Source organism: Mercenaria mercenaria, chromosome 8 (genome assembly GCF_021730395.1).
Source record: "Mercenaria mercenaria strain notata chromosome 8, MADL_Memer_1, whole genome shotgun sequence".
Classification (NCBI taxonomy): Eukaryota; Metazoa; Mollusca; class Bivalvia; order Venerida; family Veneridae; genus Mercenaria; species Mercenaria mercenaria.
Genome location: NC_069368.1, coordinates 29,152,482 through 29,167,406, shown reverse-complemented (window position 1 = coordinate 29,167,406; position 14,925 = coordinate 29,152,482). Strand labels below are relative to the sequence as shown.

General features: G+C 36.6%; 1 protein-coding gene across 1 annotated transcript; it reads left to right on the top strand.

The window, feature by feature from the left end:
- The first annotated feature begins 762 nt into the window (after positions 1 to 762).
- On the top strand, positions 763 to 14,180 carry LOC123566674 (putative amine oxidase [copper-containing]). Its single transcript, XM_045360978.2, has 4 exons — positions 763 to 1,160; positions 8,940 to 10,849; positions 11,076 to 11,255; positions 12,478 to 14,180. The coding sequence occupies exons 1-4, from the start codon at positions 1,106 to 1,108 to the stop codon at positions 12,796 to 12,798; spliced, it is 2,466 nt and encodes an 821-aa protein (XP_045216913.2). The 5' UTR covers positions 763 to 1,105; the 3' UTR covers positions 12,799 to 14,180.
- Positions 14,181 to 14,925: the final 745 nt, after the last annotated feature.

Sequence of the window (14,925 nt, the reverse complement as noted above, 5' to 3'; positions counted from 1 at the left end):
TCAATTCCTTTCCGTGCATGTGAAACAAACAAAATACATGTATTGACGCATATATGTCTTTACGTGTGAAACAACAATAAGAATCGACGTCCAAAGTTCTCTCCGTTTGTTTAATTACATGACAGTACTCTGTCTATATTTTTACTTTCAATTTAAGAAAGGTTATTTAAGAATTATACCGTAAGTACCTCAAAGGAAGAGTAAATTAAAAGGAGTCCTCTTTATAAATTGTATGAAACACTGACTACAATTTTGTATAGGTAAGTGATTAAAGGCGCCCGTTTAAAAGCAGGAACAATCATAGGAAAAAATGTGATGGGTGTGGGTCGGGTCGGGAGGGGGCTAATAAACTCTATATTATTTTAGTTAGCCTAAGTGTATGGTATGACACCGCTAGACGATTTTAGGACTGATATACATGTAAATTACTGGATATGATAATCATAATTTTATTGCTAGTAAATCATGGTCAACATATAACTAAATGACCTTATGACCTCTGTTAATATCTAAATATGCAACCTAGGAGAAAATGAATGGCCCTTGTCCTATCATAAATAGCTTAATCAACGCACATTTCATACAACAAGAAATACAAGATTATATATTAATACGTGTATATGACATGAACAAATTCATATTATATTTGCTGTATCACATATCATGCTTATATATATTTACATAGACATGTCATGAATATAATGAAATAGAAATTTAAATTAAAGGGTTAAAGTTTAACTTGCCTGAGATCGATGTATAATGCACTTAATTAAACGGTTTATTACAGTCGTTGATTTTGTCTCTTGTTTTTTATGAGTCGTAAATTTTATTATCAGCATTTTCGTAATCAAAATTTTATTTACTTTAATGCGAGTAATCTTGGCGAATTATTTAACATACAGCGACAAGTTTTCCTCTGTTTTTCGGCCGTCAAGATTTACGTGAGATAACGTAGCGTAAATGACAAGCCAGTCGATCTGGGGCATCGGGCCATATTTTTCACTCTATTCTCTGAGCTTGCATTTCGCGCTTCTGTAATTATTGTTTATGTATGTGGTGGAATTTATCGGAGTGATATATACATGAAGGATAAAGTAATGAATTTATGAGTTGGGAATTTATAAGCTGGAAAGGACATACCTCATCTGAATCATTCACAGGTACGTGCATTTTGATGTCGGGATGGCATTTGCTTAAAGCGCATTAAATGTCTTTATCCTTTCTTTTTCCTTGTGTTTTTTTTTCTCCTTTTTTTTCGAAACTAAAAACGATAAAAATAGAAGAGATTTAAAGTAAGTTATGCTTAGAAAAATAAATGTTGTATTACAGTAATGTATTTCAAAGAATGAACAAATTAATTGACCGGACGTATTAAAGCAAAAATAAGCAACATTAACTTCAGTTAATTTACAATTAAAAAAAGTCCTATATTTAAGGAATGCCTCCGAATAGTCATGTGGATAGTGTACAGACCGCTTAGCCGGAGGTCGCAGGCTCGGATCTGCAAACATGACCTTCATTCGCTTATTAAACTGTGTCAATTTTTCCCCATACAGGCTTAACAATCTAAACTTCCGATAACCGGTTCGGAAGTGAGCCCCCCCCCCCCCCCCCCACCCCAGAAAAAAACACACATATCAGGCCGTGGATTCTATTAAAGTGATCGCCACTGATCTGAAAAACCCTTGGTCTTCCTCCAAGCTAAATTCTAAACTGTGTTCATGTGACTCCAACTGTATATAAGTAAGACATACATCTGTATGCCTATGTTTCATGAAGTTATTAATGACGATACGTTATAAATGTATGCATGCCAGTCAATAATCATGACACATAATCATTAGATTTGGATTTCTTCCGTATGTTTTTTTACACAACGTTATTAATATGCAAATGATTTGTCGCCTCCATAGCCCATCATTCCTTCAACTTAATTATCATATATACATATACATTTCTCAATATGACAAATTTTAATTAGAGCTAGATAACTTTAATGGCTATTTCAATTTAAGGTTTTACAAAGTCGCTGTTGTTAATCTTCTAGTTTTTATTTCGACATATAAGCGCGTGAAATTTTCATTTCTGTCACATAGCGATTATATTCATTTGTTGTTTTTATGTTTTAAACAAGTTGGGCCTATTGTATAAATAGGCTTCTGTAAGGTAGGGCTCATTTTTTATTCACCGCTTTTTCATTTTAATCAAGACTGCTAATACAAACGTTTACAGGCGACGTACGAACGTTGACGTGCATTTATACATGTACAAAATGTTCATTTGTTTCACCGTCCACATGTTCGTACAAATATAGTTCATTGTAGCAGTATACTAAGACAAACTCTTAAAACAATTTAATCTTTTACTCCTTTTTTTTCAAGATATAAAAGTATCTAATTACCACTAACGCTTAAAGGCCTTAAAAAATCGTAAGCTTTTCAGCATCACACAAAGTGTCAAGTTTAGATGCTTACTAGAACTGTTGTAATTTTACTATCTTATATGATAATGGTATTTCATTAGAATGTTGATGTTTGTAAGTTTTATGTACCAGTATAATGACAGGGCGTCCTTAAATGGTAAACGCGCCAATATTTCATGTCAGAAATTCGAGGGTTGGTCAGCAATAGCTACTTTACTCCATTGTTGCAAAGTATAACATAATTGAGCCGTGCCATGGGAAAACCAACATAGTGGGTGTGCGACCAGCATGGATCCAGACCAGCCTGCGCATCCGCGCAGTCTGGTCAGGCTCCATGCTGTTCGCTTTTAAAGCCTATTGGAATTGGAGAAACTGTTAGCGAACAGCATGGATCCTGACCAGACTGCGCGGATGCGCAGGCTGGTCTGGATCCATGCTGATCGCACACCCACTATGTTGGTTTTCCCATGGCACGGCTCAATTTATTTACACTGATGTAACACTTTCATTTAATACAGGAGTAAAATGTTATCAGATTCTAGACTAACTTTTAGTTTCAATTTTTAGCTCTTTTGACAGCTCCATGTATATACTTGAACCTACAGGGCATATTGTACGATACGCTTAAAGGCAGTGTATGTCAGTAGTATATAGGTCCTCTGATGTCTAAGTAGATAAAAGTACAATTTTTAATACTTTCATCTGTGATTTAAAGAAGATAATATGTTTAATCAAATAACTGCAGGGAAGACAAAGGTCGTTTTCACCCCCTTTAATACAGCTGGATAAAAATAAAAACAAGAATACATGTAAATGCCCCTCCCCACCGTTTCGCTAAGGTCCAAACACTGACAGTTGACCAGCATGGAGTTTTATCCAAAAATATTCTTTCAGAGATAAATAAAGGATGTGTATATATCCATAACCAATCGATCTTTCCTTTGCATTTTTCTTTTCTAGTCACCACTGAAATTAGAAGGCAAGATACCCGCTGTTACATGCAGTTGTATTGTGACAACAGCCAACACTTGTTAAAATATTTATATTTTATAGAAAACTTCGTTTTGCTTGATTTGATAAGCACTACATTCTATCCAGTCAAAATCAATATGGTTTACTTCTTTTGGTTGCTGGACTATTGGTGGACCATGGGTACTGTTTGTTTTCTGCATCTAGGATATTGTTTGTTTGCTGGACCATTGCTACTGTTTGTTTGTTCGACCATGGATACTGTTTGTTTGTTGGACCATGGATACTGTTTGTTTGCTTGGCCATGATTTTTGCTGGACCATGGATACTGTTTGTTTGCTGAACCATGTGTATTGTTTGTTTGCTCGGCCATGATTTTTGCTGGACCATGGATACTGTTTGTTTGCTGGACCATTGCTGCTGTTTGTATGTATGTTTGTTGGACCATGGGTACTGTTTGTTTGCTGGACCATTGGTGCTGTTTGTATGTTTGTTTTTTGGACCATGGATACTGTTTGTTTGATGGACCATTCGTATGTTTGTTTGTTGGACCATGGGTACTGCTTGTTTGCTGGACCATTGCTGCTGTTTGTATGTTTGTTTGTTGGACCATGGGTACTGTTTGTTTGCTGGACCATTGCTGCTGTTTGTATGTTTGTTTGTTGGACCGTGGGTGCTGTTCATTTGCTGGACCATTGCTGCTGTTTGTATGTTTGTTTGTTGTTCCATGGAAACTGTTTGTTTGATGGACCATTTTGTATGTTTGTTTGTTGGACCATGGGTACTGTTCGTTTGCTGGACCATTGCTGCTGTTTGTATGTTTGTTTGTTGGACCATGGATACTGTTTGTTTGATGGGCCATTTATATGTTTGTTTGTTTGACCATGGGTACTGCTTGTTTGCTGGACTATTGCTCCTGTTTGTATGTTTGTTTGTTGGACCATGGATACTGTTTGTTTGATGGACCATTTTGTATGTTTGTTTGTTGGACCATGGGTACTGTTCGTTTGCTGGACCATTGCTGCTGTTTGTATGTTTGTTTGTTGGACCATGGACACTCTTTGTTTGATGGGCCATTTATATGTTTGTTTGTTTGGCCATGGGTACTGCTTGTTTGCTGGACTATTGCTCCTGTTTGTATGTTTGTTTGTTGGACCATGGGTACTGCTTGTTTGCTGGACTATTGCTGCTGTTTGTATGTTTGTTTGTTGGACCATGGGCACTGCTTGTTTGCTGGACTATTGCTCCTGCTTGTATGCTTGTTTGTTGGACCATGGGTACTGCTTGTTTGCTGGACTATTGCTGCTGTTTGTATGTTTGTTTGTTGGACCATGGGCTGTTTGTTGGACCATGGATACTGTTTGTTTGATGGACCATTTTGTATGTTTGTTTGTTGGACCATGGGTAGTGCTTGTTTGCTGGACCATTGCTGCTGTTTGTTTGTTGGACCATGGGTACTGTTTATTTGATGGACCATTGGTGCTGTTTGTTTGATGAACCATGGATACTGTTTGTTTGCTCGACCATGATTTTGTTGGACCACGGGTACTGTTTAGTTTATGCTAATTTGTTTTAGCTCGATTGTGATGAATGCTTCAAGCTTATTGGAACCACTCTTGAGTCCGCTTCCTGGAAAAACCAGTACTGGTGTCTTATGAGAAATCATGGTCGTGATCCCAGTGGGGCTCGAACCCACGACCCCTGGATTGAACGGCCGACACCTTATCCACTATACCACCGCTCTCGGGTCTTGTTTGTTTGGATACTATTTGTTTGCTGGACCACTGGTACTGTTTGTTTGCTGGACCATTGGTACTGTTTGTTTGCTGTACCACGGATACTGGTTATTTACTGCACCGATGGTACTGTTTGCTTTCTGAACAATGGACACTGCCTCAGTTAGGAGCTTTAATTAACACTATATATGTATTCTCCGGAACAGTTTTCATGGAATCATACACAAACTACACTGCCATACAGCTAAAGACCAAGAAGTAATTAGCATTCTTGAAGCTTACTGAAGTAAAGTGCTGAATGAGCCGCGCCGTGAGAAAACCAACATAGTGCATTTGCGACTAGCGCAGTCTGGTCAGGATCCATGCTGTTCGCTAACGGTTTCTCTAAATGCAATAGGTTTTGAAAGCGAACAGCATGGATCCTGACCAGACTGCGCATGGATCTGGATCCATGCTGGTCGCAAATGCACCATGTTGGTTTTCTGATGGTGCGGCACAAATTCATTATCACAGCATCAGCTATGCAATTTCAACTACGCTTGTCTGAATTTATGAGACACCCCCTCCTAAAAAGATGCAGCCGATGTGTGTCTCTAATTAATGACCCCGTCTGTAGCTTCATTTCTTAGTCATACTACATTTTTCGCATAACCAGCTTGAGGATTGTCACTTAACAAATTGTTGTCTATGTTTTAGTACAACATGCTTCATTTGTCCGTATATTTTGTATATATATCCTTCAACTTTATGGTGGACAATTTGAAAGTTATACATGCACGTACTATAGTTGTTTACTCGTGCGGCATGGCAAGTTGTGGTTTTATGTTTTAAGCTTTACGCATGCCTTTACCGGTGCTGTTTTCTACACAATAAAATGATATCAAGTTGTAAAAACGTTCATTTTAGATTTCAATTGACTTATTCTATCCATATACATCTAGCATTGTAGCTGAAATTATGTTCTTCAACACTGGTGTCTGCAACATCGCCAAAACTAGGTCATAGACCGATCTCGTAAGAATTGATCATATTGTAGAAAAATATAAGCATATTTTAACATTTAGTTTTTACATACACTATTTGTTCAGGGTAGGTTCTATCACTTATCGGACTTCCTTTGTTCACAATGCTGTGCCTCTTCTAACTCTTACACTACGGGGTACTTAAGTAAGCTCTTATACTGTTGGATCAACATTTACAGACTCAAAAAAATCATTTCATAAAACAATTTTTTTTATTCAAGGCCAGTCATATTGAAGCATAGCAAATTCGCATGAAATTGGGTTATTTATTTATACTAACCATATGTTTTTTTGTCGTTATCTGCTGACGCAGAAAGCTTCTTCGGCAAAATATTTGGAAAGCATACAGTTGTGTAAATATATTGTAAGTGTGCATTGCATGCCTCGTATTTTCGATTTTCAAAATGAATGCTTTAAGTACGTGAGTTTAATGTGAATCTAATCATTGAATAACCTTCACATAATTTATGTAGGTTGATCACTGATATAAATTGTATATATATATATATTAGTAATGCGTTTAGCTGATACAGTGATAACCCCTGCTCTTAATGGAACACAATCTGAATTCAGATATATACTTGTTTTAAAACGCTTAAAACGGAAATAAGCGTCTGAGCTAAAAAGATCAGCAATTTAGGCACGCTATCACGTAATGCCCATGCAGAGCATCAAAATCACGAATACAAAATAGGCTCCGAAACTTTCCAGATGTTGGACAACCTGTGTTACAATACTGTATCAAAGTTAAGAAAAAAAATGTATGTGTCTTGTTAACGCAAATGTTTAGAAAGATTTGTGTCTTGTTAATGCAACTGGTGAGAAAAATGTACGTCTCTTGATAACGCAAATAGAAAAATGTCCATATGATTAGAAAATAAAATGTATATGTCTTGTTAACGCAGATGATTTCAGAAAATGTGAGTCTTGTTAATGCAAATGGTTAGAAAAATGCACATCTTATTAAAGCAAATGTTTAGAAAAAGAATGCACGTGTCTTGTGAACGCAAATGGTTTAGAAAAATGTATTTGTCTTGTTAACGCAAGTGGTTTAGAAAAATGTATTTGTCTTGTTAACGCAAATGTGTCTTGTTAACGCAAATTGTTAGAGAAATGTTTTTAATACCAAATTGAATGTTAAGCTGTACCAATAAACCTCTTTCACTGGTCAGAATAACACACAATTGAGCCGCGCCATGAGAAAACCAACATAGTGGCTTTGGATGCGCAGGCTGGTCTGGATCCATGCTGTTCGCTTTCAAAGCCTATTGCAATTACAGAGACTGTTAGCGAACAGCATGGATCCTGACCAGACTGCGCGGATGCGCAGGCTGCTCTGGATCCATGCTGGTCGCAAACCCACTATGTTGGTTTTCTCATGGCGCGGCTCAAGTATACTTATGCAGTACAAGGTTCAGAAGGAGCATTTTATAGTACAATGTAACCTTTTTCAGCTATGAATCTTATAAGTAATTTGCATGAGGAAGAAAACATGTCATGATTTTAAACATATGCTTATTTCAATACAGTTTTAACCTTTGTAGAGGACAAAGAAGATTGTGATTATGAAATGTAAGAGTATAATCGCAAGGAAAACTAGTTGAAACACTGAAATTATCTTATTTAATAAGTTGAAAGACCCGTTAATGGTTTGAGACTTTAGAATATAAAGATAAAGATAAAAATAAACAAGTAAATGTTTTAAATTTGTGGCCGTATTATGTTTGAGTTCACTTTAATTAACTAGATAGTCAAAGACACTTCCATCCATCCGTATTATTTTTCACAATCTCACCCTTCATGAGTTTAGATCTCACCAAACTTGGTATGTAGAATCAAGCCATTTTGTTGTCCGTATGACATTCTACAGACGATATACATGTAGTAAAAAACCTTAAGGGATTCCATTTCACTAAATATCAGATTCAGTAACATCATAATTATGTAGAAGCCGAAGACTAGAAAAAAATTCTCCCCGAAATGGGTTGCATGATATTTTATTATTTTGCTCGAGGTAATCAAACCTAAAAGAAGATCAGTTGGAAGTATAAAATACAACCAAGCAACATTTTGATTGAGCCTGTCCATTATATGTTATGACACTCGCAGCATTTCTAGATCTTCAACTTCTAGTATTGGGTTAAGTAAAACGCATAAGAAAAGGACTCTATTATCCGAAAGAAATGAGTCCGCCTATTAGGCAACTTTTTTCACGACTGTCGCACATGTTGTCACGAAGGTTTATCAAATCTACAACAAGATCGTTTTGAAACATAGGACCGATTAAGCAAAACACTAGTCGAGTCTCTTCGTGAGAGGTCATGAAGTTTGTAAATGAAATGTGCAACGCTATAGACAATAAATAAAATCTGCAAAAAGATCCATTGAAAGCATAGAATGTAACTAAGCAAAATGTTAGCAGACCTGGGCCTAGTTGTTCGAATCTTTAACAGTTGATTAAGCTAACAGTCGATTAACTTTTAAAGTAATATTTCAACATTTTAGAAAACTTTGAAAAACAAATGTATGACTTAAGGATTATGAACACTAAAACGTCTTTACAATAAAATTAAAACATCACACTAGTGTTTCCCACCAAGACTAGTATTTTGAATCAAAATGTAACAGGCGATTAGTTTAACAGTCTGTTTAAGTTTCGAACTGGGCCCTGGTTTGACTGATTTTGTTCATGGGAACTTGTTCTGTAATACGCCCTTTGTTCCCATTACATTGAAATATTTTGTTGGCTTTAATTCATGTTGATCAAGTATATTTTTTCTTCTATTTCAGCTCATAAAATGTCCGACTCAGGAACGCCAGGGAAGTACCGACGCGTGATTGGCGTGTGCAGGATAGTTGTTATTGTCCTGAGTGTGGCCGTCATCGCTCTTATCGTCGCCTTTGCGCTCGTGGTGTCCCAGATGCAGAATAAATTGGACTCCAAAACGGAGAGCTGTCCTGCAAGCAGCAGCAGGATAAATCTTGATCCGCCAGACGTTTTACCGCCATTTCATGATCTCACGCGAGAAGAGATTTTGTCAATAAAAGAATATTTATACGGACAATCGGATTTAAATCTCGTTAAGCCGTCTGAAATTGCGTGTAACGTGAGTTACATTTATACTATGGAACTTCATATTCCTAACAAAGAACAAACTTTAAATTTTCTTGACAAGGGTAGATCGCCGCCAGAAAGAGAAGCCAGTGTTGTTATATTCAGAGGCGACAGGCCCGAGCCTTATGTGCAGGAATATATCGTGAGCCCACTACCTAATCCAATAAGGAAGAAAGCACAGACCCCCCGGCCTTTTCGATACCGTCCGTTAACTGCTCCTGAAATCGTCGGAGCGGTTACTAAGCTGCATGTGGAAATAAAAAGTAAAGTTGGTAAAATTTTGGAAGAAAGTTATGGTGGAACATTGGGGGACTGCGCTGAAAATTGTCTAGAATTCCAAATGATAACGCCAATGTCCCCGGCATCGTCCGGAGAGACGATGGCAAGAAAAATGTGGTTTTGGCTCACACCTGTTGTTGAGTTTTGGAGTCTCCATCCATTAGACTTTCTCGTACTCATGGATCTTACAAGTAATGAGGTTGAAAAATATACTATAGACAAGATTTATTATGGTAATCAGATGTTCAAAAGCTTAGAAAACCTTCTTAGATCTTATGAAACCGGCTCTGTCACAAAAACAAAAATTGCCTTTCCGACAAAGGATAAGAAGCTGTATTCTTCAATGAACAGGAGGGGAACATTATTTCCAGAGGAGCCATTATTACAACCTACGGCTTTTGAACCAAGTGGAAAAAGATATTCTATAGAAGGTCGGCATATCAAATACATGGGATGGGACTTTGACATAAGGATGTCTACTATTTCGGGTCCTCAGATGTTTGACATCAGATATAACAATGAAAGAATTGTTTATGAGTTAAGTTTGCAAGACATTGCCGTATTTTACTCAGCCGACAGTCCGGCTCAGAGATTTGCAGATTATGTGGATAGCGTAGCTTTAATTGGGTCACGGGTTCGGTCACTTGTTTCAGGAACCGACTGTCCGTCCCATTCAACTTACCTCAGTGCTGACCATGTTATTGAGTCATTAGAACAGCCATTCCATGTTGATAGGGCTTTCTGTGTGTTTGAGCATAACACAGGTCTTCCACTGCGCAGGCATTTATCTAGTTCCGGTACAATGTTTTACGAAGGAATGATGGATATTGTACTTACAGTTCGAACAATAGCAACAGTAGTTAATTATGATTATATTTTTGATTTCATTTTTCACCAAAATGGCGCGGTTGAGGTTAAAGTTGTGTCTACAGGATATATACTGACTTCCTTCCGATTCCAACCAGAAGATAATTACGGCTTCCGGTTGCGCGATCATGTGACCGGAAATATTCACCACCATATGTTCCACTTCAAAACGGATATGGACATACACGGAACGAAAAACAGGTTTGAATATATAGAAATAAAGCCGATTAAGATTGATAATACACAGTGGTCTATAGAAGACCGAGCCAGATACACCCAAACAAGAATGGTTCGAAATCAAGTGAAATCAGAAAAAGAGGCAGCAGTAAAGTATAGTTTTGACAAGCCAAAATATCTGACATTCTACAACAATAATGTTCTATCGCCTTATGGTGTACCAAGAGCGTACAGACTGTTCACAAGAGGAATTTCAAAACAGGTAGGGTATTAATTAATGATCATCCATTAAAAGTTGCTTTACAAAGCTCGTATTATCTGATGTTACATTTTGGTATAATATATCGTAACATTTTTAATAAAAGGTATTTGAGTTACAATATTTATAACATTCATTCAGTTCTATTAAAGTTGTCTTGGATGGAAAAGCCCTGGAAACTGATACTTTAAACTGGTACAATGTTATACGTGAAATGGTATCTTTCTAGATGGTCGAAGAAGGCACAGGACAAGAACCATCTGTATCGTGGTCACGGTACCAAGTTGCTGTAACCAAATACAAGGAAGAGGAAAGACGTAGCAGCTCCATGTATGCTATCTGGGACGCCAAGGACCCTGTTGTCAATTTTCAGAGTTTTATTGACGACAACGAAATAATAAATGACGAGGTAAAAATACAGTTCATACATAGCTTAATATTTGTCATTAAAACAAACATGGAAGTGAAGCATTGTATATTCCGAGATAAACAACCGTTGACGCGCTAACATTTTGATGTCATTATAGTGACGTCAAACTGCCGTATAATGCCCGCTCTTCATGACAACTTTGGCAGATATTTTCATTATTTTCTAAATTAGAATAAACAACGCCTTCTTGTGATATATCACCTGATTTACCACAGTTCACTGGTGCTTATACATTTTTGCGTTCGGGTTTAATTTGTGCATTAGATCTCTGAGCTGTTTTTATATCCAAAGATAAACAACGCGAAGACATTGATTATTTAACCTTTAACCTGCCTTTGCGACCTGTGCAGACCAAGATCAGCCTGCAAATCCGGGTCTGCACTGTTCGCTATTCAGTCAGTAAATTTTCAGTGAACGCCCCTTTGAATAATAAATGGCTTTGCCCAAATTTATTGGTGGACCAGTCAATTTTAGAAATTCAGCAGGGTAAGGGTTAATAAGTGTATTTATATTTACAGACAACGTCAGTCAGTGGTGTTGGGACTTGATGTTTCACGTCCTGAATTTTTGTATACTATGGAATGAAATATAATTACCAAAGCTTTCAAAGGGTCCATCAATCACTGCGACGAACTCACTGATTATTTATTTAAAAAGAAAGGTTTCCCGTTTACTATAGGACTATGAAAAACATTCAGTATACACTGCTTTTAATATACAGCAAATGTATATTTAGTTTTCATTAGGAATGTATTAGACGACCTCCTGCCAGATGTGAATTTTTCTTATGACTCCGGACAGTGCTAAAATTATTTCCTTTCCATGCTATAATCCGATCACATAAAGAAATATTACTGAAACTGTAATAATAATTACAGGTTATTAGCTTTGTATCGGGAAATATCATAAATATGTTCAATAGGCTAAATAGGATTGACAATACTGAACTAAATAGAAAAAAATAGTGCAACAACACACACTGAATTACGTCACGCACCAGATATGAAATTCAGGCGTCTGTCAGCGTATGGAAAATATTGACGTTTCCGGCACCAGTGTAACTTAACGGGGAATAAAAACGTGTATGTAATAATTGTATTTAATTACAATTACTGTAATGGTAATTGCAGCTTCATACAAATTTCTTACTGATTCGTATAAATATTTCATAACCTATAAAACCACGTATAAATCTTTTCAGGATCAAGTGACCTGGGTGACTATGGGCATACATCACATCCCACACATGGAGGATATACCCGTGACCCCAACAGTCGGCCTTGACCTTGGATTCTTCCTTCTTCCTTACAATTATTTTGATGAGGACCCTGCGATGGGATCCGGAGATGCCTTACGTATAGAACCTAGCAGTCAGCGCACATTAAACCATGGACTTAATATTTACAATTACGGAAAGTCAGGTCATAAACAATGCCTACCGGAACAGTCTACATTTATGAACGATATAAAGGAAAGGCCAAACAGTATTTTTGATAAGCCAACGGGTGATGTTACTATTTAAAGCGATTTAGTAAATATATTGAAATAATGTGATACAGCAAAGATTAGGGCGCAATTTCAAACTTATAAAAGTACGTGTACCCGACAGTAGAAAGCGTCTGCAAAAATTTGTCGAGGTGCTTCCGAAACGTCAGACGCTTATTTTGATAAAGAATAAAATTCTACACGTACTCGTAGCACGAAATTGCTATCGCTCTAATATTAGAATAGTGTGAATGTGTTGGTTTTTTCAAAGTGCAGCTTATAACAATGATGAAATCATTTTTTTGTGCATTGAGATTTGTTGATAAAGATATCCCCGTTCAGAATACTCTTCACAGGCACTCTGCGGCTGAACGTATAGCCGCCGTGTAGACTACGCACCGTGTTTAGACTGATATTTATATCTTTACATTTATAGATACCAAATAATTTAAATGATTTGCCAATTATGATAAAAAGACAAGGTAGTTCACTAACCTGGTTTTCAACTACCGGAAGTGGATTGACGCCGGTTTGGAAATGAAAACGACATATTCTGCGTAATTTGTAGAAAGAGCTTGGTTCAAGGCGTTGGTTGAAACTCCCTTGTCTATTTCCATTTTATTTTATCAGAAAATTCTGAATATTCTAAACAAGCATTTTAATGGAAAGTTTTGTTTTATTTGGTAACTATATATTAAAAGTATTTCAGATAAGATACATATCGGTCAAAGAATAGCCGGTAATCAACACTGCTGCTATATCATATGTCCTGCCGTAGAGTACCAGTGAATAATCTGAAAAAAAAGGGGATCTCCTATGGAAACCTATTTGTTACTTCTGCTGGTATTGGATTATATATCAAGGGATGTAACTCTGTGTTAACATATTTCAGATTCATTCGTGAGTTGTTTGCCATAGTAAGACAATCCTAATTATAACAATGTATGTAATACATGTTCTACAAAAGAGAAGCTTTCTCTCAGGACTGCGTTTTAGATCAACCATTTACATGTTATTTGGAAACCTATGTTCATTTCATCCCTTTTGCGCAAAACTACTGTAACTGCATATAAAGAAAGATAAATGTACGACAGTTTCGCGCTGTGGCGACGATAAGATTTCACTGGGTATTATATATGCGTTTTGTATAAAGAAAATTCACTTTCCCTTTTTGAACTGAAAGTTCAAATGGTCAAAATTTTATTCGATTAGGGCAACACGGGTTTTTGCAGGAATTCAGAAGAGCACACTTGTAATTACCGTAAAAGTTGTATCGTAAGCCCAACAAGTTGAGACAGGACTAAAAAAAAACCTCCTGTTTCGCGTGATTTTGTTCATACACTTGTAATGACTTATTCATTACCTTTCGAAATCGGCGCCGAACGTGCGCCTTTAGTGGTTTCGACCCCACCCACCTTCTTCAAAAAAATACAAGTTCATAACTCAGACGTATTGATACATGGAACTTCCATATAGCCACTGGATCATTTACCCATCATTCCTCTGGGTTCAAAACCTGACTTTGGATGGGTTACTGTTACGTGCGTGGAAGCAATCTAGCTGGTTTTCGGTAGGTCGGTGGCTCAACTCGGGTGTCCAAATCTTACCGGAGGTATACTCCTGGTTTTCCGCCACCATATAAAGCTGGAAAATCGCCATGTGTCATAAAAATTGTGCCGTCATGACTTGTATCTTACAACAGTTTGTCGTATTTGAACGTTTTACATATTATATATGTTTTAATATATGCATATTGAATGTAAACATTGATGAAAGAGAAGGGAATGTTAAACAGTGTTAATTTAGGTATACAATAACTAAATTGTTTACATTTTCATGAATGTATGAGCATCAGAAGCATTTGTGTGTATCTCAGTTAACGGATAAAGGATTCAGCAAATATCAAGCTATATCGTTCTTTTCTGAATATGTCAACAAAGGACTAGACTGAATTGTTAATATTCTTCATTTCGATTCCTAGGCATCAGTACAATGACATGAACATGCAGAATTTATTGAAAAGGTTCATTAATCTTGATACATATTTAGTATTTTGTGTACACAAGATGTGTGAATACATGAACTATATATATATATATATATATATATATATATATATATATATATATATATATATATATATATATATATATATATATATATA